This window comes from Nerophis ophidion, linkage group LG10 (genome assembly GCF_033978795.1).
Source record: "Nerophis ophidion isolate RoL-2023_Sa linkage group LG10, RoL_Noph_v1.0, whole genome shotgun sequence".
NCBI lineage: Eukaryota > Metazoa > Chordata > Actinopteri > Syngnathiformes > Syngnathidae > Nerophis > Nerophis ophidion.
Window position 1 is genome coordinate 59,930,600 of NC_084620.1, and position 23,350 is coordinate 59,953,949.

Sequence of the window (23,350 nt, forward strand, 5' to 3'; positions counted from 1 at the left end):
GTCGAGGATGAAAGATTCGTGGATGAGGAAAGTTAGAGTGAAGCACTAGAAAGAAAGAAAAAAGACGATGGTAGTAGGAGCGATTCAGATGTTATTAGACAAATTTACTAGGATAATTCTAATGGAGGGAAGTTTTTTTTCTGAAGAAGGTAGTTGTTGAAAAAATTTGGAGAACAACTGCAGTCACACATTTTATATATAAATACAATTTGTTTTGTAGTTTTTTTGTCATACCAGTAGCAAACAAACAAGCGGCATGTAAAACATTTCTCAGCCTTTTTTTTTTTTTTTTTTTTTTTTTTTTGGTGGGTATGGTGTTCCTGAGATTAAAGGCCTCACATTTTCTGTGGCCAAACGCTCAATTTTTGTTTCATCCGACATAAAATGGACAAATATAAGACCTTTTGGAGGAAAGTTCTGTGGTCAAATGAAACAAAAATTGAGCTGTTTGGCTGTAGTTTTAAATAAAATCTCTTATTTTTGATGAATACTTAGGCCTACGATGCAACTTGTTTATTGTGGGTACTTGGAGGGAAGGTTTTTTTCTGAGAAGGTAGTTTGTGAACCACTTCAGTCGCACATTTTATATATAAATACAATTTATGTTTGATAGTTTTGTAGTTTGTGTCATCCCAGTAGCAAACAAAATTAAGACTAACAAGCGGCGGGGTTGCCCACATATGCGGTCCTCTCCAAGGTTTCTCATAGTCATCATCGTCACTGTCACCGACGCCCCATTGGGGTGAGTTTTTCCTTGCCCTTATGTGGGCTCTACTTAGAATGTCATTGTGGTTTGTGCAGCCCTTTGAGACACTTGTGATTTAGGGCTATATAAATAAACCTTGATTGATAATTCTGGAAAATCCCTTATCTGCTTATTGTGCTACTAGTGTTTTAGTGAGATTATATGGTCGTACCTGAAAGTCGGAGGGGTGTGGTGACCGCCAGTGTCTTTGATGGAAGCCACGTTTCTCGATGAGGCAAGGCAGCCGGGCTGAGATTTTATTTTTTTCCCCCCTCCTCCACAGTGTAAGCATCCGACGGTCGGGGGCGGATGTTGAAAGGAGGCAAGAGAGTCCGCAAATGCAGGAGGCGAGGCACGACGCAAGCTCTCCGCTAATAAGTACGGTAAGAGCCACCATTTTCTCACCGAAACCGGCCAGTTGGCATGTGGTAGGGAACCATGTTCGCTTGACCGCTCTGTTCCTTAGTAAAGCTTCACCTTCATCTTTCGGGAATGTAAACAAGGAAACACCGGCTCTGTTTGTGTTGTTAAAGGCGGCCACAATACACCGCTTCCCACCTACAGCTTTTTTCTTTGACGTCTCCATTATTAATTGAACAAATTGCAAAAGATTCAGCAACACAGATGTCCAGAATACTGTGGAATTATGCGATGAAAACGATTAGACGACTTATTGGTGCTGGATCAAAATGTCCGCTACAATTCATGACGTCATACGCACGCGTCATCATACCAACGTTTTCAACAGGATACTTTGCGCGAAATTTAAAATTGTAATTTAGTAAACTAAAGCGGCCGTATTGGCATGTGTTGCAATGTTAATATTTCATCATTGATATATAAACTATCAGACTGCGTGGTGGCTAGTAGTGGCTTTCAGTAGGACTTTAAGAACTCAACTGAGGTTTTTTTGTTTCCCATCACTTTACACGTTCTCATCAAAATTCCAGAAATGAGTCACGCAGGAGATGAAGTGAGTGCGGCCTCCTGGGAGACATCTCAGCGGGGTTGCATCATCCTTTTCATTCATGGCTGCTCTTTAAATGTCTCATCAAGGTGAGAGACTGAAGGGTGGACTCAGCAACCCGTGGCTCTTTAGTGCCGCCCTAGTGGCTCCCTGGAGCATTTTTTAAAAAAAGAGGGAAAAAATGTTTTGTTTGTTTTTAGTATGTTTTTTGTTTGGGGACAAACAATTGTTAGAACTACCACTGTTTTAATATGTTCACTGATGACTATTTGGTGAACATCGCTTTGTCCTACTCACACTTCCATACCTTTTGGCCATGTTGGACCTGTGCTGAGGTGGCGACTTGTCCAGGGTGTAAGCCGCCTTCCGCCCGAATGCAGCTGAGATAAGCTCCAGCACCCCCGAGACCCCGAACGGGACAAGCGGTAGAAAATAGATGGATGGATGGATCTAGAGAGTAGCCTCTGATTTACTAATTGTTTCTAATGTTGTCAAAATGTGTGGAATGAATAATACATTTCAACATTTCTGTCAACAAAGATTTACTTCAGCCTGCAACACAGACCGTATTTCCATGAATTGCCGCCGGGTTTAGAGTATGCGCCTGCCTAGAATTACTGCCGGGTCAATCTCATTTCACAAAATAATTAGCGCAAGCTTAGAATTTCCACCGGGTCAAACGCGTCACGTCACGAGTGACACTTCACCTGTCATCATTTTCAAAATGGAGGAGGCTGATTTCAATCATTTGAAATCGCATAAAGGGAAGAAGATTAAGAGCTATTCAGAAGGATTTAAGGTCCAAGCTATTGAATATGCTAAAAAGAACAGTAAGCAGCTATGTTTTATTAATATACCGTAGCTGCGTGTGTCAAATAGGAGTCATTAAATGACTCCCGCCTCCTGGTGGTAGAGGGCGCTGGTGATCCTTCTTGCGACTACTCGGCTGCAGAAGAAGTGACAACAAGCATCAAGAGTTTATTTTTTCCTCTCGCTTGCACTTTTAACATGGAGGATTACATATCTAAAATAAAACAGTTTTCTAAACTGGACTTTCAATCGAAGCAGGAGGTAATAAAGGAAGATCTCCATCAAGACAGAGAGACTTTTAAAACTGAAGAAAGATAAGGAAGACTTCTATAAACAAGTTATCGATGCTTTGGATCAGAAGGAGCTGCGCATGGACTTCATTTATAAGTAAAGGTAAGACCATAATAAGCTTTTTTTAATTAAATGTGCTTTTCATGATGGTATCCTTACATCACACTCAAATTTATAAGCGCAGGCCTAAATTGACCGCATGCCTTTGGTAAGCGCCGGAGTGAGAAAAGGTTTTAAAATAATTAGCGCCCCGGCGGCAATTCAAGGAAATACGGTAGTCATCCGGCTTCCTCCCACCTCCAAAGACATGCATCTGGGGATAGGTTGATTGGAAACACTAAATGGTCCCTAGTGTGTGAATGTTGTCTGTCTATCTGTGTTGGCCCTGCGATGAGGTGGCGACTTGTCCAGGGTGCACCCCGCCTTCCGCCCGATTGTAGCTGAGATAGGCGCCAGCGCCCCCCGCGACTCCGAAAGGGAATAAGCGGTAAAAAATGGATGGATGGATGGGCTATTATAGCTAATATAGACACTTACATCATGTGTTGCCTTCACTTATATATCATTTTTTGGGGTCCAGACAAATTGTTTTTGTATTTTTGGTCCAATATGGCTCTTTCAACATTTTTGGTTGCCGACCCCTTGCATTAACCTTTTAGTTGTGTAGTTTTTCACCCAACAAAAACTGCTCACTGATGTTCGACTTCAGAAATAGTTGGAGAATGTCGCCCTCCAGTGGTGAATAGACAGCTGTGCAAAAGAAAACCCACAAAAATCCTTTGTCAAAGTCTTAATTTGTCATTTATGTCACAGAACAAGCTTTGCACACAACAAAACAAGCACAATTACAACTACTGCCTTGGCGGCCTGTGACCACTAGGGGTCACACTTCATGATCTCTCTGAGGCAGATGGTCGCATAGCAGGAGGAGTCCAGGTCAAAGTTCAAAGTGAGCACCTGGCCCGCCCCTTCCTCCTTGCTGTGGAGGTGGTAGGTGAGGTTGCACAGGTTGGCCAGCAGGGGGCGGTAGCAGCCCGGCAGGTTCATCTTCAGGCTGCCCACTCGGAAGCGGCAGCTCTCCAGGCCGTCTCTGGCCAGCCTCTCGCGGTACCACGCGCCCACGCCGTTCTCCGGGTACTTCACCGTGTTCCCCGGCATCGGGAGCAACACCTGAGGACGCAAAATACATTTTGAGGCGAGGGGCGAACCTCAGGGATGGGTGCACGTATTGCGTCGCACCTGAGCGAGAGAGTAGACTCCTTGTTGTTCTTCCTGCTCCGTCACCACGTGGATCTACACAGGCAGCGGAATGGTTAACCTTTCTCACATTTTGGTACTACTTTTTCCACTTACCATACCGATATTGGAGCCTGGAGTATTGGCCGACAAACTCATTTTAGATCGGGGGCCACATGGAGAAAAATCTACTCCCAAGTGGACCAGACCACGGAAAAACAACTTATCCAATACACTTTATTTGTATGCACATTTAAAGGCCTACTGAAGTGAGATGTTCTTATTTAAACGGGGATAGCAGGTCCATTCTACGTGTCATACTTGATCATTTTGCCATATTTTTGCTGAAAGGATTTAGTAGAGAACATCCACGATAAAGTTGGCAACTTTTGGTGGCTAATAAAAAAGCCTTGCCTGTACCGGAAGTAGCAGACGATGTGCGCGTGACGTCACGGGTTGTGGAGCTCCTCACATCTGAACATTGTTTACAATCATGGCCACCAGCAGCGAGAGCGATTCGGACCAAGAAAGCGACGATTTCCCCATTAATTTGAGCGAGGATGAAAGATTTGTGGATGAGGAAAGATAGAGTGAAGCACTAGAAAGAAAGAAAAAAGACGAGGGTAGTAGGAGCGATTCAGATGTTATTAGACACATTTACTAGGATAATTCTGGAAAATCCCTTATCTGCTTATTATGCTACTAGTGTTTTAGTGACATTATATGGTGGTACCTGAAAGTCGGAGGGGTGTGGTGAACGACAGTGTCTTTGATGGAAGCCACTTTTCTCGACGAGGCAAGGCAGCCGGGCTGAGATTTCATTTTTATCCCCTCCTCCACAGTGTAAGCATCCGACGGTCGGGGGGGGAGAGGAGGAGGAGGCAAGAGAGTCCGCAGATGCAGTAGGCGATCATGGCCACCAGCAGCGAGAGCGATTCGGACTGAGAAAGCAACGATTTCCCCATTAATTTGAGCGAGGATGAAAGATTCGTGGATGAGGAAAGTGAGAGTGAAGGACTAGGAAAAAAAAAAAGACGAGGGCAGTGGGACCGTTTCAGATGTTATTAGACACATTTACTAGGATAATTCTGGAAAATCCCTTATCTGCTTATTGTGTTACTAGTGTTTTAGTGACATTATATGGTTGTACCTGAGAGTTGGAGGGGTGTGGTGACCGCCAGTGTCTCCGTGGGAAGCCACGTTTCTCGACGAAGCAAGGCAGCCGGGGTTGAGTTTTTTTTCATTTTTTATTTCCCCCCCCCCCTCTTCCATAGTGAAAGCATCTGACGGTCAGGGGCGGCCGTTGGGAGGAAGCAAGAGAGTCCGCAGATGCAGCAGGCGATCATGGCCACCAGCAGCGAGAGCAATTCGGACCGAGAAAGCGACAATTACCTCATTAATTTGAGCGAGGATGAAAGATTCGTGGATGAGGAAAGTGAGAGTGAAGGACTAGGAAAAAAAAAAAAGACGAGCGCTGTGGGATCGTTTCAGATGTTATTAGACACATTTACTAGGATAATTCTGGAAAATCCCTTATCTGCTTATTGTGTTACTAGTGTTTTAGTGACATTATGTGGTCGTACCTGAAAGTTGGAGGGGTGTGGTGACCGCCAGTGTCTCCGTGGGAAGCCACGTTTCCTGACGAGTTTTTTTTTATTTTTCATTCCCCCCCTCCTTCCATAGTGTAAGCATCCCACAGTCGGGGGCGGCCGTTGGGAGGAGGCAAGAGAGTCTGCAGCTGCAGGAAGAACACCGCAAACTCTCCGCTCATGTCTACGGTAAGAGCCAACTTCTTGCCACCATTTTCTCACCGAAACCTGCCGGTTGACATGTGGTAGGGAACCATGTTCGCTTGACCGCTCTGTTCCATATTAAAGCTTCACCGTCAGCTTTCAGGAATGTAAACAAGGAAACATCGGCTGTGTTTGTGTTGTTAAAGGCAGCCGCAATACACCGCTTCCCACCTACATCTTTCTTCTTTGACGTTTCCATTATCAATTGAACAAATTGCAAAAGATTCAGCAACACAGATGTCCAGAATACTGTGGAATTATGCGATGAATAACGATTAGACGAATTATCGGTGCTGGATCAAAATGTCCGCTACAATCCATGACATCACACGCACGTGTCATCATACCGCGACGTTTTCAACAGGATACTTCGCGCAAAATTTAAAATTGCAATTTGGTAAACTAAAGCGGCCGTATTGGCATGTGTTGCAATGTTAATATTTCATCATTGATATATAAACTATCAGACTGTGTGGTGGCTAGTAGTGGCTTTCAGTAGGCCTTTAAGAACTCAACTGAGGTTTTTTTGTTTCCCATCACTTTACACGTTCTCATCAAAATTCCAGAAATGAGTCACGCAGGAGATGAAGTGAGTGCGGCCTCCCGGGAGACATCTCAGCACGGTTGCATCATCCTTTTCATTCATGGCTGCTCTTTAAATGTCTCATCAAAGTGAGAGACTGAAGGGTGGACTCAGCAACCCGTGGCTCTTTAGTGCCGCCCTAGTGGCTCCCTGGAGCATTTTTTAAAAAAGGGTTAGAAATGGAAAAAGAGGGAAAAAATGTTTTGTTTGTTTTTTAGGAAGAACAACCCAAACTCTCCACTCATGTCTACGGCAAGAGCCAACTTATTGCCCACATTTTCTCACCGAAACCTGCCGGCTGACATGTGGTAGGGAACCATGTTCGCTTGACCACTCTGTTCCATATTAAAGCTTCACCGTCAGCTTTTGGGAATGTAAACAATGAAACACCGGCTTGTTTGTGTGGCTAAAGTCGGCCGCAATACCCCGCTTCCCACCTACGTCTTTCTTCTTTGACGTCTCCATTATCAATTGAACAAATTGCAAAAGATTCAGCAACACAGATGTCCAGAATACTGTGGAATTATGGCATGTGTTGCAATGTTAATATTTCATCATTGTAATATAAACTATCAGACTGCGTGGTGGCTAGTAGTGGCTTTCAGTAGGCCTTTAAGAACAGCTGTGCTAATTTTACAGGAACCTCACTAGGTTGATCAATTCTTACCTTAGCTGCGCTGCTTTCCTCGTTGTCGTCCACCTTCTCCGCTCCCTGCCTCCACACCAGGTCACCTTGTCGGACTTTGTGACCCAGCGTGGCCAGTCTGTGGGCGACCGCCTCGTTCCAAACTCTGCAGGATTTTTGGGGAAAGAAAAGCCAGGTGGATTAGCAGGAAGGGGCCGGGATCGGGTCGCCATGTTTCCCACCTGCTGCAGTAGGCGTGGGGATAGAAGACCCTCATGCCGTGCGGAAGGCTCAGCCAGGCTTTGGCGCAACCTTCCGGGCCGGTGCCGTAGCGGTTCAGGGCGCGGAGCATGAGGCGCTCCCGCGCTTTGGACACAGGCATCAGCGCCAAGGACTCCTTGGCGTTATCTGTTAAGGTGGAACTGGTTACATTTCTACAGTTGTGAAACTGCAGGTTTTATATCAAAAAAGTAACTTTCAGATCCCTATTGAAGTTTTTTTTTCTGTCCTGACTTAAGTGTGTGAGAGCCCAGTCAGCGCTCACCAGTCTGAAGGAAGTGTCTCTTTGCTTGGCTCTGAGGATCGTCGCCATCTTCAGGACTGAAGAACAAGCGGACGGCAGTCACCTGAGGACAAAACAAGGTCAGTGGTTCTCAAATGGGGGTACTTGTACACCTGGGGGTACTTGAAGGTCTGCCAAGGGGTACGTGAGATTTTTTTTAAAACATTCTAAAAATAGCAACAACTCAAAAATCCTTTATAAATATATTTATTGAATAATACTTCAACAAAATATGAATGTAAGTTCATAAACTGTGAAAAGAAATGCAACAATGCAATATACAGTGTTGACAGTTAAATTTTTTCGTGGACATGTTCCATAAATATTGATGTTAAAGATTTCTTTTTTGTGAAGAAATGTTTAGAATGAAGTTGATGGATCTCTATTACAATCCCCAAAGAGGGCACTTTAAGTTGATGATTACTTCTATGTGTGGAAATCTTTATTTAGGGTCCTTGGCCCATTGCAAAAGGATTCCACAGAAGTAACCCTTGCTGCGGTACGAAGCCGGCTTCTTCGTTCTCTTCAATACGAGCGAGCAAAAAATGGCTCCCAGCGAGACACAAAATAAAAGAACGAAGCGTTCGTACACAGAGACATGGTTCACAACATTTGGCCTGATCTAAAAGTTCGCGAATAGACTATATTATTGGAATTGCACTTTGCTGGCAATTTTTCAGCATCTTCACTTTGGTGGCAGAAGTAACTTGCTAGTGGGCGGGGCTGCAGTTTGTAAGCTCTTACACGCAGTATAAACACACAGACTTAACTGAATACATTTTATTCACATCACCAACATATCCTGACAGTCCGTAGCAATTTACATTTCATTATGACAGTTTTGGATTATTGAAACTAAAGATACCATATTTTCCGGACTATAATGTGCACTTAAAACCCATGTTTTGCCCTCAAAACTCGACAGTGGGCCTTATAAGCCAGTGCGCCTAATGTAAAGAATATGTTTGGTTGAGCTTACCCACTTTGAAGCAATTTTATTTGGTACATGGTGTAATGAGAAGTGTGACCCGTAAATGGCAGTCAAACATAAGAGATAAGTGAAGGCTGCACCGTTTGTTGTGCTTCAACATACGAGTATTATTGTGGTGTGTGTATGAGGTAAGACATTATCTGGCATTTTGTTTCGCAATATTATGCAAAATCAACTTTTCTCACCTTCTGGTACATGCTAATCTGTATTTGGGATCTGCATAAATCCTGAAAAATTGCATGCGTCCGCCTTTGTAGTCTGTGTAGACACCATAGTCGATAAGCTTCTTCTTGTTAAGGAACATTCATCGTCCGCTGTTGCCATTTCTAATATAAAGTAGTGTAAAGTTCTTATATCTGTCAGTAAATTTGCCATGAAAGCACTAAAAAAATACCGGTGTAGTGAGTTTAAATGGTTCACCCAAGGAACTTTACTTATGAGAAGTTTCTGGTCGGACGTTTTTTCATAGGACACATTTCCGGTGTTGTTGTTTCCGGATGAGGAGATGCTGCTCCGTTATTGATTTAAATAAAGTCTGAATGTCATTAAAACAGTTAGTGCCATCTTTTGACACTCTTTCAACCCCCGTCCTTGCACGCTACACCGCTGCAACAAAGATGACAGGGAAAAGGCGCTGCTGAAGGTGAGCCACGTAAATAGGAGACTGTCAGAAAGCGGCTTGAAGATGATGTGTAAAACATCATCTATATAACAATTTGACCAAAGAACCACCATCACATGTTATGTAGACCATAAGGAAGTCTTTTACATTTAGAAAAAAATAATAATGACTCCTTTAATGCGCCCTATAATCTGGTGCACCTTATATATGAAAAAAGATCAAAAATAGACCATTCATCTGCAGTGGGCCTATGAATCCGGTGCAACATATGGTCCGGAAAATACAGTATTTCCATGACTTTTTTAGGGCCCAGGATTGCATATTTAAATTTTTTCCATTACTATACAAACCCTATTTATCATAGGACTGGGCGATATATCGTTATACTCACAATATCGCAGGTTTGTCTCTGTGCTATATAAAAAATGACTATATTATGGGATTTGAGTATACATTCTCACACAGTTGCTTTTAGCTGCTGGCATTACACTACATGCTCCTCCCACTCCTTCTTGTGTCTCCTTCTCACAGATAGCAAGCGCACCTTCTTACATACCTCACATACTGTCACCTCACACGTCACATACTGTCACCTCATACCTCACATACTGTCACCTCACACGTCACATACTGTCACCTCATACCTCACACACTGTCACCTCATACGTCACGTACTGTCACCCCACATGTCACGTACTGTCACCCCACATGTCACGTACTGTCACCCCACACGTCACGTACTGTCACCTCACACGTCACGTACTGTCACCTCACACGTCACGTACTGTCACCTCACACGTCACGTACTGTCACCTCACACGTCACGTACTGTCACCTCACACGTCACGTACTGTCACCTCACACGTCACGTACTGTCACCTCACACGTCACGTACTGTCACCTCACACGTCACGTACTGTCACCTCACACGTCACGTACTGTCACCTCACACGTCACGTACTGTCATCTCACACGTCACGTACTCTCACCTCACACGTCACATACTCTCACCTCATACCTCACATACTGTCACCTTATACGTCACATACTGTCACCTCATACCTCACATACTGTCACCTCATACCTCACATACTGTCACCTCATACGTCACACACTGTCACCTCACACGTCACATACTGTCACCTCACACGTCACATACTGTCATCTCACACGCCACATACTCTCACCTCACACGTCACATACTCTCACCTCATACGTCACATACTGTCACCTCATACCTCACATACTGTCACCTCATACCTCACATACTGTCACCTCACACCTCACATACTGTCACCTCATACCTCACATACTGTCACCTCATACCTCACATACTGTCACCTCACACCTCACATACTGTCACCTCACACGTCACATACTGTCACCTCACACCTCACATACTGTCACCTCATACCTCACATACTGTCACCTCACACGTCACATACTGTCACCTCATACCTCACATTCTGTCACCTCATACCTCACATACTGTCACCTCATACCTCACATACTGTCACCTCATACCTCACATACTGTCACCTCATACCTCACATACTGTCACCTCATACCTCACATACTGTCACCTCACATACTGTCACCTCACACGTCACGTACTGTCACCACACACGTCACGTACTGTCACCACACACGTCACGTACTGTCACCTCATACGTCACTCTCACCTCACACGTCACATACTCTCACGTCACCTCATACGTCACATACGTATACGCCCTCGCGGAGCAGAGAGGTAGCAGCATGGGTAACGTTAGCTGTGGTGCTAGCGGTAATACGAAAGAAAGAAGGTGCAAATCTGGTAACAAATGAACGAAGAATTCCAAAGAAAAACAGCAGGGGGTCCATCGTCCGGCGGTGGTTTGGCTTCAAGTGGGAATATGTCGAACAGACAACCGTAATTTGTCAAGTGTGGTGCTAAAGCGTTGCTACAAAAAGTAGCATTACTGCTAATATGTAGCATCATTTCAAAAGTCACCTGCTAGAGAATGAAGAGTGCTTACTCTGCATGTCAACATCTCCATTCGATGCCACACGCCCAGAAAATCATGCACAAAAGTGCACTTAATTTGTTTTAAACTATTGTAGTGGTGTTCTTTACAAAAAGTGCACTTTAATTTAGTGTTGTTTTGATATGTCATCTTAGTAACATAATGCACAAAAATGCACTAATAACTTGTTTTAAAATGTCTCTGAAAATCTTGCACTTTCTGTTTTGAAAATAACATTTATGTGTGTGCCACTGCTTAATAACTGTTTAATAAATACAGTTTTAGTTTTGATTTCCTCTCTGCATGAAAGTTTAAAAGTAGCATATATTAATGCAGTATGAAGAAGAATATTTTAATGTAGACACATAGAATCATCATACTGCAGTGATTATATGCATCAAATGTTCATTCAAGGCTAAGGCAAAATATCGAGATATATATGGTATATCGCGATATGGCCTAAAAATATTGAGATATAAAAAAAAAAAGGCCATGTCGTCCAGCCCTAATTTATTACATGGAATAAAAACGTATATAAATAAGTGAATTTAAAATGAAATGCTCACCATGTCTTCTTGGAGTAAAGCCAGCCCGACTTGGTCCGACTGAACGCCCTGCCCGGTTCCGAACCTCTGCGGCCCGTAATAGTTGACAAAACCTCTGGCCTGCGCAGGAAAAACGGGACCGAGGTGACCAGGTGAACAAGAAGTCATGGTCCAGGCGACGTCTTCATACCTTCACGTTCTCCAGTGCTTCTTCCACCAACGCTGCGAGATGACGTTGTTTCTCAGCACCGCCGTGGGCCTCTTCAGCGCCGTGCGGCCTTACGTTGCGGACCACCAGGTCGAAGTGGTTCCCTTGCAGCCGTCCCAGTTTCAGCGGCTCGGCCACAGAGCGGATTTGAGAAAGACGCATCCCTCTTTTCTCAAACTCCGCCCTCTTCTCCATCAACCTAAAGTGACATAACACATTGTTCTTCATTTCGGGGCCAAAATAAGCTGCGTTCACCTCTCGGGCTTGCTGTTACCGCTGAGGCGAGACCTTCTTGACCACCATGGACTGGTAAGTGACCGCTCGCTTGTCCTTGGTGCCGGCGTAGGTGAAGTCGGACGGGAGGACGCCCAGTGTGGCCGCCATGTAGCTGATGGCCTCCAGGGTCTCCAGATTTTCCTTACACAAAGTGAAAGCTGGAGAAAGAAAACACACATTAGTATGGACTGGAATTACTGCCAAAACTGTTATTTTACTCACGTCAAACTATACAAACGCTATAGGGTGCTAAAAGCTGGCACAAATAGACTAAAAAACAGCTTTTACCCAAGAGCCATAGTAGCATTAAACAGGCAGAGTGAGCACAATGTGTCCATCATTTTATTAGGGCTGGGCAACGATTAAAAATTGTAATCAAAGTTAATCGCACTATTTGTCCGATTAATCGTGATTAACTGCATTGTATACGCAAAGCCCAATAATGAATTCAAAAGTAGTGTGTAGTGCACCTTTACTGGAATATTCTCCCACATGAACAAAAGCGCCAAAACATTTGTTGTGCAAACACAATTTAAATCAGTCCTTGTTAAACAGTAGCTGTTAAATAGCATATTTTATGAAAATCAACTCCAAAAATGTAAATACAAACATTTAAGCTTATTACCACTGCCAGGGTATTTAAGTTATCCTGTTTGTTATGGAAAATAAATATAATCTACATACAAATCTCTGAGCCACAATCATAACATCTGAACAGGCAATTTCTGAGGTAACAGCAGAAACATTTTTTTTTATCAGGGATCTTATGTTTAAAAAACTTATATTATAGGTAGTGGGCTGTTTTAGGGAATTTTTGATCAAATTATCCGTAGTAGCAATATTAATAATGTTGTGTTTATTCTGCATAGTGTACTTAAAATAATTATGACCATATCTAGGAATTGATGATGGGAATTTTCCGATTGTTTGCTTGGTGCTTTGATAAACTGAACGCATCATATACATGGTACTATATTGTGATATTATGAGCTAGGGAAAAAAAGAACTACCCTACCCAGCATGCAACAGGAGTGAGGAGCATGCGCGGTAGCCCGGTATAGGTTGTGTCGCCATGACGGCATCTTGTATGTTGTGATATGCACGCTCTGAAAGTAAACATTAAGAACTCAGCCAACACTCCTGGTCTGCATTATTCATAAAAAGACAGACAACACATATACTCCGCTGCTTCACAGGCCGCTGGATGTAGCCGGCAAAGTATTCCCATGCTAGCTAGCCGGTCTAGCAAGCACGCCTCATTCAGTCCAAAACGGCCCGATCTATCCACATTCAGAATTGTCTGGCGGTCGTAAGTGATCCCGGAGTGACCACGCTGTAAGCCAGCCATGAAATTTGCAGAATTGTCCGGTATTTTTGCCAAATGTTCCATCTTTACCAAGAGCCCCTCGAAGCCGAAGCTTATCCGGGCGACGCCATCTTGTTAAGAAAAGGCGTTAACAAAATAAAAGCATGTAAACAACATACGCAAATGTGCGATAAAATAATTGTCGGCGTTAATAGATTGATGAGTTAACTCGTAATTAACGCATTAATTTGCCCACCCCTACTTTTTATATTTTTATTTTTTCGGACTGTAATGTGCAATAATGTTATATTTATACGTGTATATATATTCATATGTATGCATGTGTGTGGATATATTTCTTATTTCTATCTTTTTTTACTATTTATATTACCAAATTGTATATGCACCTTAGGGAATCTGCTCCAATTTCGTTGTTCTTTGAAATTGATAGAGTATATGAAACTAAATTCTTGGGAATAATAATTGATCATAAACTCTGTTGGAAACCGCATATTGAATACATAAAGGGAAAAATATCCAAATCTATTGCTATTCTTTATAAAGTAAGACACATGCTGAATAAGAAATGCCTGCATATGTTGTATTATTCTTTTATTTTTCCATATTTAACGTATTGTGTTGAAATTTGGGGAAATGTTTATAAAACAAACATAGACCCAATAATAAAACTTCCAAAAAAGTCATTAGAATAATACACAACGCCTGCTACTACGAACATACCAATCCATTAGAAGTTCAAATGTGTTAAAATTTGCAGACATTGTGTTTTTAAAAACAATGGAAATTATGTTTCGAGTAAAGAACAACAGCCTTCCAGCTTGTATTCTTAGGCTATTTCATTTAAGAGGAGAAAACTATAATTTACAGGGGATATTGATTTTTGAAATAGGTAAAGCGAGAACAAATATAAAATACAAATGTATTACAGTTTTAGGAGTAAAATGGTGGAACGAACTCAGTGAAGAGCTGAAGACATGCACTTCTTTGTTAAGGTTTAAGAAAAGGTGAAATAATTGAAAATTATAAAATATAGTAACAATTAGGGATGCACCGATTAATCGGTAACCGAATATATTCGGCCGAATATGGCAAAAAAAAGCCACGTTCGGCCTTCGGTGGAATGAGTTAAAAACAAGGCCGAATAGTGGCGTGTGACGCAATTTTTTGATGCGGTGACGCAATCAACCAACGTGCGGTGACGCTGGGATATGTTGTGTACCTGTATAAGTGTATGAGGTTACAAGCACACACTTATTGAGATTTAGTGGGGCCTCTGTTTACATTATTAGCCTGTTGTGTAGGCTACCTGTATAAGTGTATGAGGTTACAAGCACACACTTAATTGAGATTTACTTGAGCCTTCTGTTTACATTATTAGCATATCTACTGTGGCTAAGCAGACTTTTGCCAAAAGGACAATAATTCATTTGTTGTGGGTTTATCCACTTTAATGCACTTTTTTTTTTTTTTTTGGAATGCATGTTTTGTTTGAAGGCCTAATATAAATGAAAAACTTTGTGCTTTTTTTGAAAAGCAAAGGCTACTGGAATATTAAAGAAATGTCAATATTCAATAAAAAATTACTTTATTTGAAAAACATGTCTAAATATTTATTCTAGGCTATTTATGAAATATAAAAAAAATTGTTAATAACTGCATTCATTATTCGGTATTCGGCCTTCGGCCAAGCGTTTAAATTTTATTCGGCTTCGGCCACAATTTTTCATTTCGGTGCATCCCTAGTAACAATTACTTTCATCCCATTGATATTTTTTATTTTTTTTTACGTTGTTACAGGCAACCTGATCTTCAGTGAAGGTATAGAATAGGCAAATATAAGCTTTGTCTTCAGCCTATTCCTTTTTTGGTCATTCTTTTTATTTTCTTTTGTGTGTAAATGTGCATAATTGTATACATATAACATGTACTGTAAAACTGATCACACAAAATGGTTGATTTGATTGATTATATGACCGAAATAAACTTATTTCATTCATTCAACACATTCACTGCAATAATGACGATAAAACTCTATTCTATTCTATACACAAGTAAAAAAAAAATCTTTTTTTTTTTAAATTCAAAAAACAATTTGCATGTGCAAAAACTGTTTTCTTTAGGTTAAAACGTTTGCCAGTAATATTCCACCGTGTGCAATACAGACACTTGAACTCTGAGTGCCTGTAATTTCAACGCTACAACGCCAGGTGGTGCTGCTGAGTCACTTCAAGGCCGCCATAGCTGCTTTTTTTTAGCGCATAGTGCCATCTCCAGGTTGGGAGGAGATCTTGCCCCAAGTGGACGAGTTCTTGTTTTGTTCACAAGTGAGGGAAGAGTGGATGGTGAGATCGACAGGCGGATCGGTGCGGCGTCTTCAGTAATGCGGACGCTGTATCGATCCGTTGTGGTGAAGGAGGAGCTGAGCCGGAAGGCAAAGCTCTCAATTTACCGGTCGATCTAAGTTCCCATCCTCACCTATGGTCATGAGCTTTGGGTTATGACCGAAAGGACAAGATCACGGGTACAAGCGGCCCAAATGAGTTTCCTCTCCCTTAGAGATAGGGTGAGAAGCTCTGTCATCTGGGAGGAACTTCATCTGGCTCCTCCCAGATGAAGTGGTTCGGGCATCTGGTCAGGATGCCACCCAAACGCCTCCCTAGGGAGGTGTTTAGGGCACGTCCAACCGGTAGGAGGCCACGGGGAAGACCCAGGACACGTTGGGAAGACTATGTCTCCCGGCTGGCCTGGGAACGCCTCGGGATCCCCCGGAGGAGCTGGATTAAGTGCCTGAGGAAAGAGAAGTCTGGGCTTCTCTGCTTAGGCTGCTGCCCCCAAAACCCGACCTCGGATAAGCAGAAGAAAAAGGATGGATGGTGCCATCTGCCAAAAATAACAAAGAAGAAGAAGAAGGATGGGGAATACAATGGCAGACAGAGGAGAAACAAGCTCAACGTGGAAGTTAACCTGCAAGAAAAGTTTCCCCTCGCTTCTGTCAGCCATTTTACCCCCTACTTAGTTAGACTTTGTTATTTTTGGCGGATGGCACCATGCACAAATAACGGTGGCCTTAAAAAAATCGACTCAGCAGCGCCACCTGTCGTTGTAGAGTGCGAATTACGAGTGCAAATTTGTGGATCCATCAGGGTGGAATATTACTGGCAAAAGTTTTAACTTGAACAATATTGTTTTTGGTACTTGCAAGTGTTTTTTTTTTTTTAAATTGAGAACAATAAAAACTTATTTGGGTGTTTTGACAGTAATTTAATTGCAAAGTTAAAGTACCAATGATTGTCACACACACACACGAGGTGTGGCAAAATTATTCTCTGCATTTAACCCATCACCGTTGATCACCCCCTGGGAGGTGAGGGGAGCAGTGGGCGGCAGCGGTGGCCTCGCCCGGGAATCATTTTTGGTGATTTAACTCCCACTTCCAACCCTTGATGCTGAGTGCCAAGCAGGGAGGTAATGGGTCCCATTTTTATAGTCTTTGGTATGACTCGGCAGGGGTTTGAACTCATAACCTACCGATCTCAGGGCGGACTATCTAACCACTGAGTAGGTATAGAGCAGGGGTTGGCAACCTTTACCACTCAAAGAGGCATTTTGACCCGTTTCACAAAATAAAGAAAATTAAAGCTCTAAGCAGCGTTGGTCGGGTCCGCCTTTGGCTGCTGCCCCCGAGACCCACGGCCGGATAAGCGTTAGAAGACGCCTTGGAGCCACTATTTTGAGAATTTAATGCATTGTGAAAGTAATGCAGTTGTTGTATTGAAGTGAAAATATCAAACTTCCTGTTGATTTTTGCTAAAGTATGTTAATTATTCAAATGTAGGTCTAAGTGAGACCTACATAGTGTTTTTTGTTTCATGTCTCTCTGACATTCCTCCTGGAAGTTACAAGCAGTTTTGTCTGTGTTTTCTTCCTAGGAGCAGTTTGTCCGTGTTGTATTCCTAGGGGGGCGGTGGAGCGCAATTTTGAGTTTTGAGGTTGGGTTTTTTCATCAGATCGCAATGTGTCAAGTTTGGTGAGTTTAGAAGCATTTTAAGGGGGTCAAATAACAGCTCAAAGAGGCAAAAATTAAATTTTTTAGGAGACTTTGCGCAGGGGTTCTTTGAAGCCGCGTAAAATCAAAACCTGAGAACTTATCAAAACTCTGTTCTATACTTTTAATCAGAAGGGTTCAATCTCTATCCTGTGCGAGTTTGAAGCCAAAACAACAAACGCACTCAGGGGAGATAATATTTGAAGAAAGGTGACCGGTTTTTACAAAACTTTTGTTTTGAAGGGGGGATTGCAAACTTCCTGTTGATTTTTGTTGGGGGTTGTCAATCTATGAAATGTAGGCCTAAGCAAGACCTACATAGAGGTTTTTGTTTCATGTCTCTCCGACATTCTTACCGGAAGTTACAAGCAGTTTTCTCTGTGTTTTCTTCCTAGGAGCAGTTTTTTCAGTGTTTTATTTAAAAACAGCGCTAGAGAGCAATTTTGAGTTTTGGAGTTTGGTTTTTTCATTAGATCGCAATATTTGCCAGTCCTTATGTGTGCGCCAAGTTTGGTGACTTTTGAAGCATTTTAAAGGGGTCAAATTACAGCGCAAAGAGGCAAAAATTGCATTTTTTGCGAAAATTTTATTTTGAAGGGGTTTTTGCCAACTTCCTGTAGATTTTTGCTGAAAGAAGTGAATGTATGAAAATTGGGTCTAAATCAGACCTACATAGGAGTTTTTTTCATGTCGCTATGACATTCCTAACAGAAGTTACATGCAGTTTTGTCTGTAAGTTTTTCCTAGGGAGCGCTAGAGCGCAATTTTCATTTTGGGGGATTGGTTGCTTAATATGTTGGGAAGGTTTGCTATACCGACATGTGTCGAATTTGGTGAGTTTTGAAGCATGTTAAGGGGGTCAAATTACAGCGCGTAGGTGCGGAATAATAATAAAACACAGCAGTTTCAATAGGGTCCTTGGCCCATGGCAAAGGACTCCACAGGAGTCCTTTGCCATGGGCCAAGGACCCTAACTATGGGAGCCACAAGACTCTTTTGAAATTTAAAATGAAATAACACAGCGTACAAAGTTTTTTTTGCTTTGTGCTATGTATTACCCAGGGGTCCGCACCTTTTAATATGAAAATTTAATATTATTGCATCCGCGAGTTTTATTTGAATTCCGCTTTACACCATCACATTTGCCAACCATCTCAATTTTTTCAAGAGGCTACCAAGTTTCAGAGCAACCATTCGCTCGACTGTCTGCTGGTTTTCACCCAAACAACAATAATATGGACGTGCTATGTTGACAATGCGGTTAGCGCCCTCTCCGACCGTAACAAACAGCTTACCACCAATTCACGTGTTGTATGAGGCTTCTGCAGACACACATAAATGACTGCGAGGCATACTTGCTCAACAGCCATACAGGTTACACTGAGTGTTGTGATATAAACAACTTTAGCACTCTTACTAATATGCGCCACACTGTGAACCCACACCAAACAAGAATGACAAACACATTTCGGCAGGACATCTGCACTGTAACACAACATAAACGTGGGTTCTTCCGAGGATGTCACAGTCGTAGTGGTTTGTGCAGTCCTTTGAGACATTTGTGATTTAGGGCTATATATATAAACATTGATTGATTGATTGATTAATTGAAACACAACAGAACAAATACCCAGTATCCAATATATATACTCTAGCCAATATATATTGGCTAGAGTATATATACTCAATATATATCCAATATATATACTCTAGCCTTTAAATAGACCTCCTTTTTAGACAAGTTGATCTGCCGCTTCTTTTCTTTTTTCTCCTATGTCCCCCCCCTCCCTTGTGGAGGGGGTCCGGTACGATGAAGTACTGGCTGTCCAGAGTCGAGACCCAGGATGGACCGCTCGCCTGTGTATCGGTCGGGGACATCTCTAACGCTGCTGATCCGCCTCCGCTTGAGATGGTTTCCCGTGGACGGGACTCTGGCTGCTGTCTTGGATCCGCTTTGAACTGAACTCCTGCGGCTGTGTCCGAGCCACTATGGATTGAACTTTCACAGTATCATGTTAGACCCGCTCGACATCCATTGCTTTCGGTCCCCTAGAGGGGGGGGGGGGGTTGCCCACTTCTGAGGTCCTCTCCAAGGTTTCTCATAGTCAGCATTGTCACTGGCGTCCCACTGGATGTGAATTCTCCCTGCCCACTGGGTGTGAGTTTTCCTTGCCCTTTTGTGGGTTCTTCCGAGGATGTCGTAGTCGTAATGGTTTGTCCAGTCCTTTGAGACATTTGTGATTTAGGGCTATATAAATAAACATTGATTAATCGACTTGTCCAGGGTGTACCCCGCCCTCCGCCCGATTGTAGCTGAGATAGGCGCCAGCACCCCCCGCAACCCCGAAAGGGAATAAGCGGTAGAAATGGATGGATGGATGATTGATTGATATATCCCAAACTCTTCTGGGCCACATTGTACACCTCCGCTACCACCAAACCCCCAACCCCCCAACACAGCCCACCTCAACCGACACACGGCGGGGGGGTGTATATGCATGGGATTCTGGGTATTTGTTCTGCAGCGACCCTGTAAGGGACAAGCGGTAGAAAATGGATGGATGGATGTTCTGTTGTGTTTATGTTTGTTACAGTGCGGATGTTCTCCCGAAATGTGTTTGTCATTCTTGTTTGGTGTGGGTTCACAGTGTGGTGCATATTTTTAAGAGTCTTAGACTTGTTTATATCACAACCCTCAGTGTAACCTGTATGGCTGTTGAAGTATGCCTTGCAGTCGCTTGCGCGTTGCACACTAGATGTGGACGGCCGGCACTCAGATAGCTTAGTATCAAAGTGGACGCGACGACATTGAAGGCATTGCCATCACGGCACGCCCTCAATATTGTTGTCCGAGTGAAAATCTGAGAATGTTATCCTGGGGAGATTTCTGGGAGAGGCACTGAAGTCCGGAAAATTTCCCGGAAAAATGGGGGGGTCGGCCAGTATGCAGCTGAGCCACATCGGAGTGATCCAAGAACCGCAGGTTGCCGACCCCTGGTATGTAGCATATATTAGGAGTCTTTATGTCACCTGTGTAAACGTCCTCCTCTTTGCGCTCGTCCGCAGACCTCTTCTTGGGTCTGCCTCGCTCCCTCAGCCGCACCGAGATGGCCGTCCTCTCGTGTTCGCCGAAGCTCTTGGTCTCCACCAACTTCCCGAAGCGGCGGTTGAGGAAGTGGTGCACGGCGGTGCGGTGCTCCTTGTTGTCGTCCGGGTGGAACGTGTACGAGGAGTCTTGCACTTTGGCGTCGATGAAGCGGAAGAAGTCCTCCGCCTCCTCCTCGGAGACCAGCTGGGACAGTTCCCGGTAGTCCGGGTCCTCTCTCACCCGGATCTCCGGCTGAATGGTGACCGTCATGAGGAACGGGAAGCAGTGTCGCACGGCCCGGTGGACATTGGCTCGCTGGTATTTGTCGGTGAAAGAGCCCAGGGAGAGCTCCTTGTTGCCCGGATTGTCGCCGCCGCCGTCCTCCTCCATGACGTCATCACGCAGACTCACTACAAACTGCTCCAGCTGTTCACTCACCGCCTGGCCCAAAATCATGCTGAGATCCAAAGTGTCTGGGCTGGATATGGTCAAATCGAACCTGCAATCTGCAGAGAAGGGATGTTCCTCCGCTACCTGCCAGTCCTGTTTACATCTACTATTGGACTTTTGGGAGCAGTGAGGAGCCGCTGGGGCCGCTGCTGCGTTCACCTGCTGGCCGTGCACGTCTATCTCAGTCACCACGAAGTCGCGGATGAACCTCTTCATGCTGCCCAGGAAGCCCTCGTGGTTGGACACGAAGCAGGCGGGAAGCCCGGCGCCGTCACCGTCCTGCTTCATGGTCGCCTCACAAAGAAACTGCAAAACGAAAGCGAAAGCAAGCGTCGTTGCCGCGCTAGGAAGCTGCTGGCGACAACATAGCTGACAAAGAAAAAGGTCTCAGCCGCCAAAATGCCGGCGAGTCACAAAGTTAGCTCACGCCACATAGCGGGATGGCGGAGTTTGTCGGGCGACGACCAAGAAGGCGGCGGCGGGAGTGAGGTGGCGGCCGCGTGTTTTCGAGCAGCCCGCTTGTGCAAGTAAACACAACAACACGCACGCCGGAGCATCTGCTTCCGGGTCAGCTGTCACGTGACGTGGGTTCCTTTTCTTAAAGGGACAGTAACCACTAGCGCTGCTCCGCTACCCATTTATATTTCTTTTTGTACAGAACAGGCGGAACATTGTAAAAAAAATTGTACCTTTAATTGAAAAAAATATAACTTTAAAAAGCGTAAAAAAAAAAAAAAAGAGAGAATACGGTGGAAAAGGGGTTAGTGCGTCTGCCTCACAATACAAAGGTCCTGCAGTTCTGGGTTCGAATCCAGGCTCGGGATCTTTCTGTGTGGAGTTTGCATGTTCTCCCCGTGAATGCGTGGGTTCCCTCCGGGTATTCCAGCTTCCTCCCACTTCCAAAGACATGCACCTGCAACACTAAATTGGCTCTAGTGTGTGAATGTGAGTGTGAATGTTGTCTGTCTAACTGTGTTGGCCCTGCGATGAGGTGGCGACTTGTCCAGGGTGTACCCCGCCTTCCGCCCGATTGTAGCTGAGATAGGCGCCAGCGCCCCCCGCCACCCCAAAAGGGAATAAGCGGTAGAAAATGGATGGATGGATGGAGGTCTTCAGCTGGGCTTCACGGTGGCAGAGGGGTTAGTGCGTCTGCCTCACAATACGAAGGTCCTGCAGTCCTGGGTTCAAATGCAGGCTCGGGATCTTTCTGTGTGGAGTTTGCATGTTCTCCCCGTGAATGCGTGGGTTCCCTCCGGGTACTCCGGCTTCCTCCCACCTCCAAAGACATGCACCTGGGGATAGGTTGATTGTGAAGTGAAGTGAATTATATTTATATAGCGCTTTTCTCTAGTGACTCAAAACGCTTTACATAGTGAAACCCAATATCTAAGTTACATTTAAACCAGTGTGGGTGGCACTGGGAGCAGGTGGGTAAAGTGTCTTGCCCAAGGACACAACGGCAGTGACTAGGATGGCGGAAGCGGGAATCAAACCTGCAACCCTTTGAGTTGCTGGCACGGCCACTCTACCAACCGAGCTATGCCGCAACACTAAATTGGCCCTAGTGTGTGAATGTGAGTGTGAATGTTGTCTGTCTATCTGTGTTGGCCCTGCGATGAGGTGGCGACTTGTCCAGGGTGTACCCCGCCTTCCGCCCGATTGTAGCTGAGATAGGCGCCAGCGCCCCCCGCGACCCCACAAGGGAATAAGCGGTAGAAAATGGATGGATGGAGGTCTTCAGCTCTCACTGGATCGGTTTGCAGCGACCGGAATGAGAATCAGCACCTCCAAGTCCGAGTCCATGGTTCTCGCCCGTAAAAGGGTGGAGTGCCATCTCCGGGTTGGGGAGGAGACCCTGCCCCAAGTGGAGGAGTTCAAGTACCTAGGAGTCTTGTTCACGAGTGGGGGAAGAGTGGATGGTGAGATCGACAGGCGGATCGGTGCGGCGTCTTCAGTAATGCGGACGTTGTACCGATCCGTTGTGGTGAAGAATTGAGACATTTGTGATTTGGGGCTATATAAATAAACATTGATTGATTGATTGATATACCGGTCGATCTACGTTCCCATCCTCACCTATGGTCATGAGCTTTGGGTCATGACCGAAAGAATAAGACCACGGGTACAAGCGGCCCAAATGAGTTTCCTCCGCCGTGTGGCGGGTCTCTCCCTTAGAGATA

The 23,350-nt window shown here is 44.3% G+C and overlaps 1 protein-coding gene and 1 long non-coding RNA gene across 2 annotated transcripts; one reads left to right on the forward strand and one right to left on the reverse strand.

Annotated features, from left to right (window-relative positions):
- Positions 1–1,014: 1,014 nt before the first annotated feature.
- On the forward strand, positions 1,015–7,693 carry LOC133561084 (uncharacterized). Its single transcript, XR_009808574.1, has 3 exons — positions 1,015–1,128; positions 5,733–5,827; positions 7,569–7,693. It is a non-coding gene; the product is annotated as an uncharacterized LOC133561084 (long non-coding RNA).
- On the reverse strand, positions 3,592–21,754 carry pus7l (pseudouridine synthase 7 like). The gene is made up of 9 exons (XM_061914296.1): positions 20,663–21,754; positions 12,259–12,418; positions 11,967–12,183; positions 11,798–11,896; positions 7,595–7,676; positions 7,293–7,458; positions 7,093–7,216; positions 4,053–4,106; positions 3,592–3,983 (listed from the first exon to the last, which is right to left on the reverse strand). The coding sequence occupies exons 1-9, from the start codon at positions 21,456–21,458 to the stop codon at positions 3,690–3,692; spliced, it is 1,992 nt and encodes a 663-aa protein (XP_061770280.1). The 5' UTR covers positions 21,459–21,754; the 3' UTR covers positions 3,592–3,689.
- Positions 21,755–23,350: the final 1,596 nt, after the last annotated feature.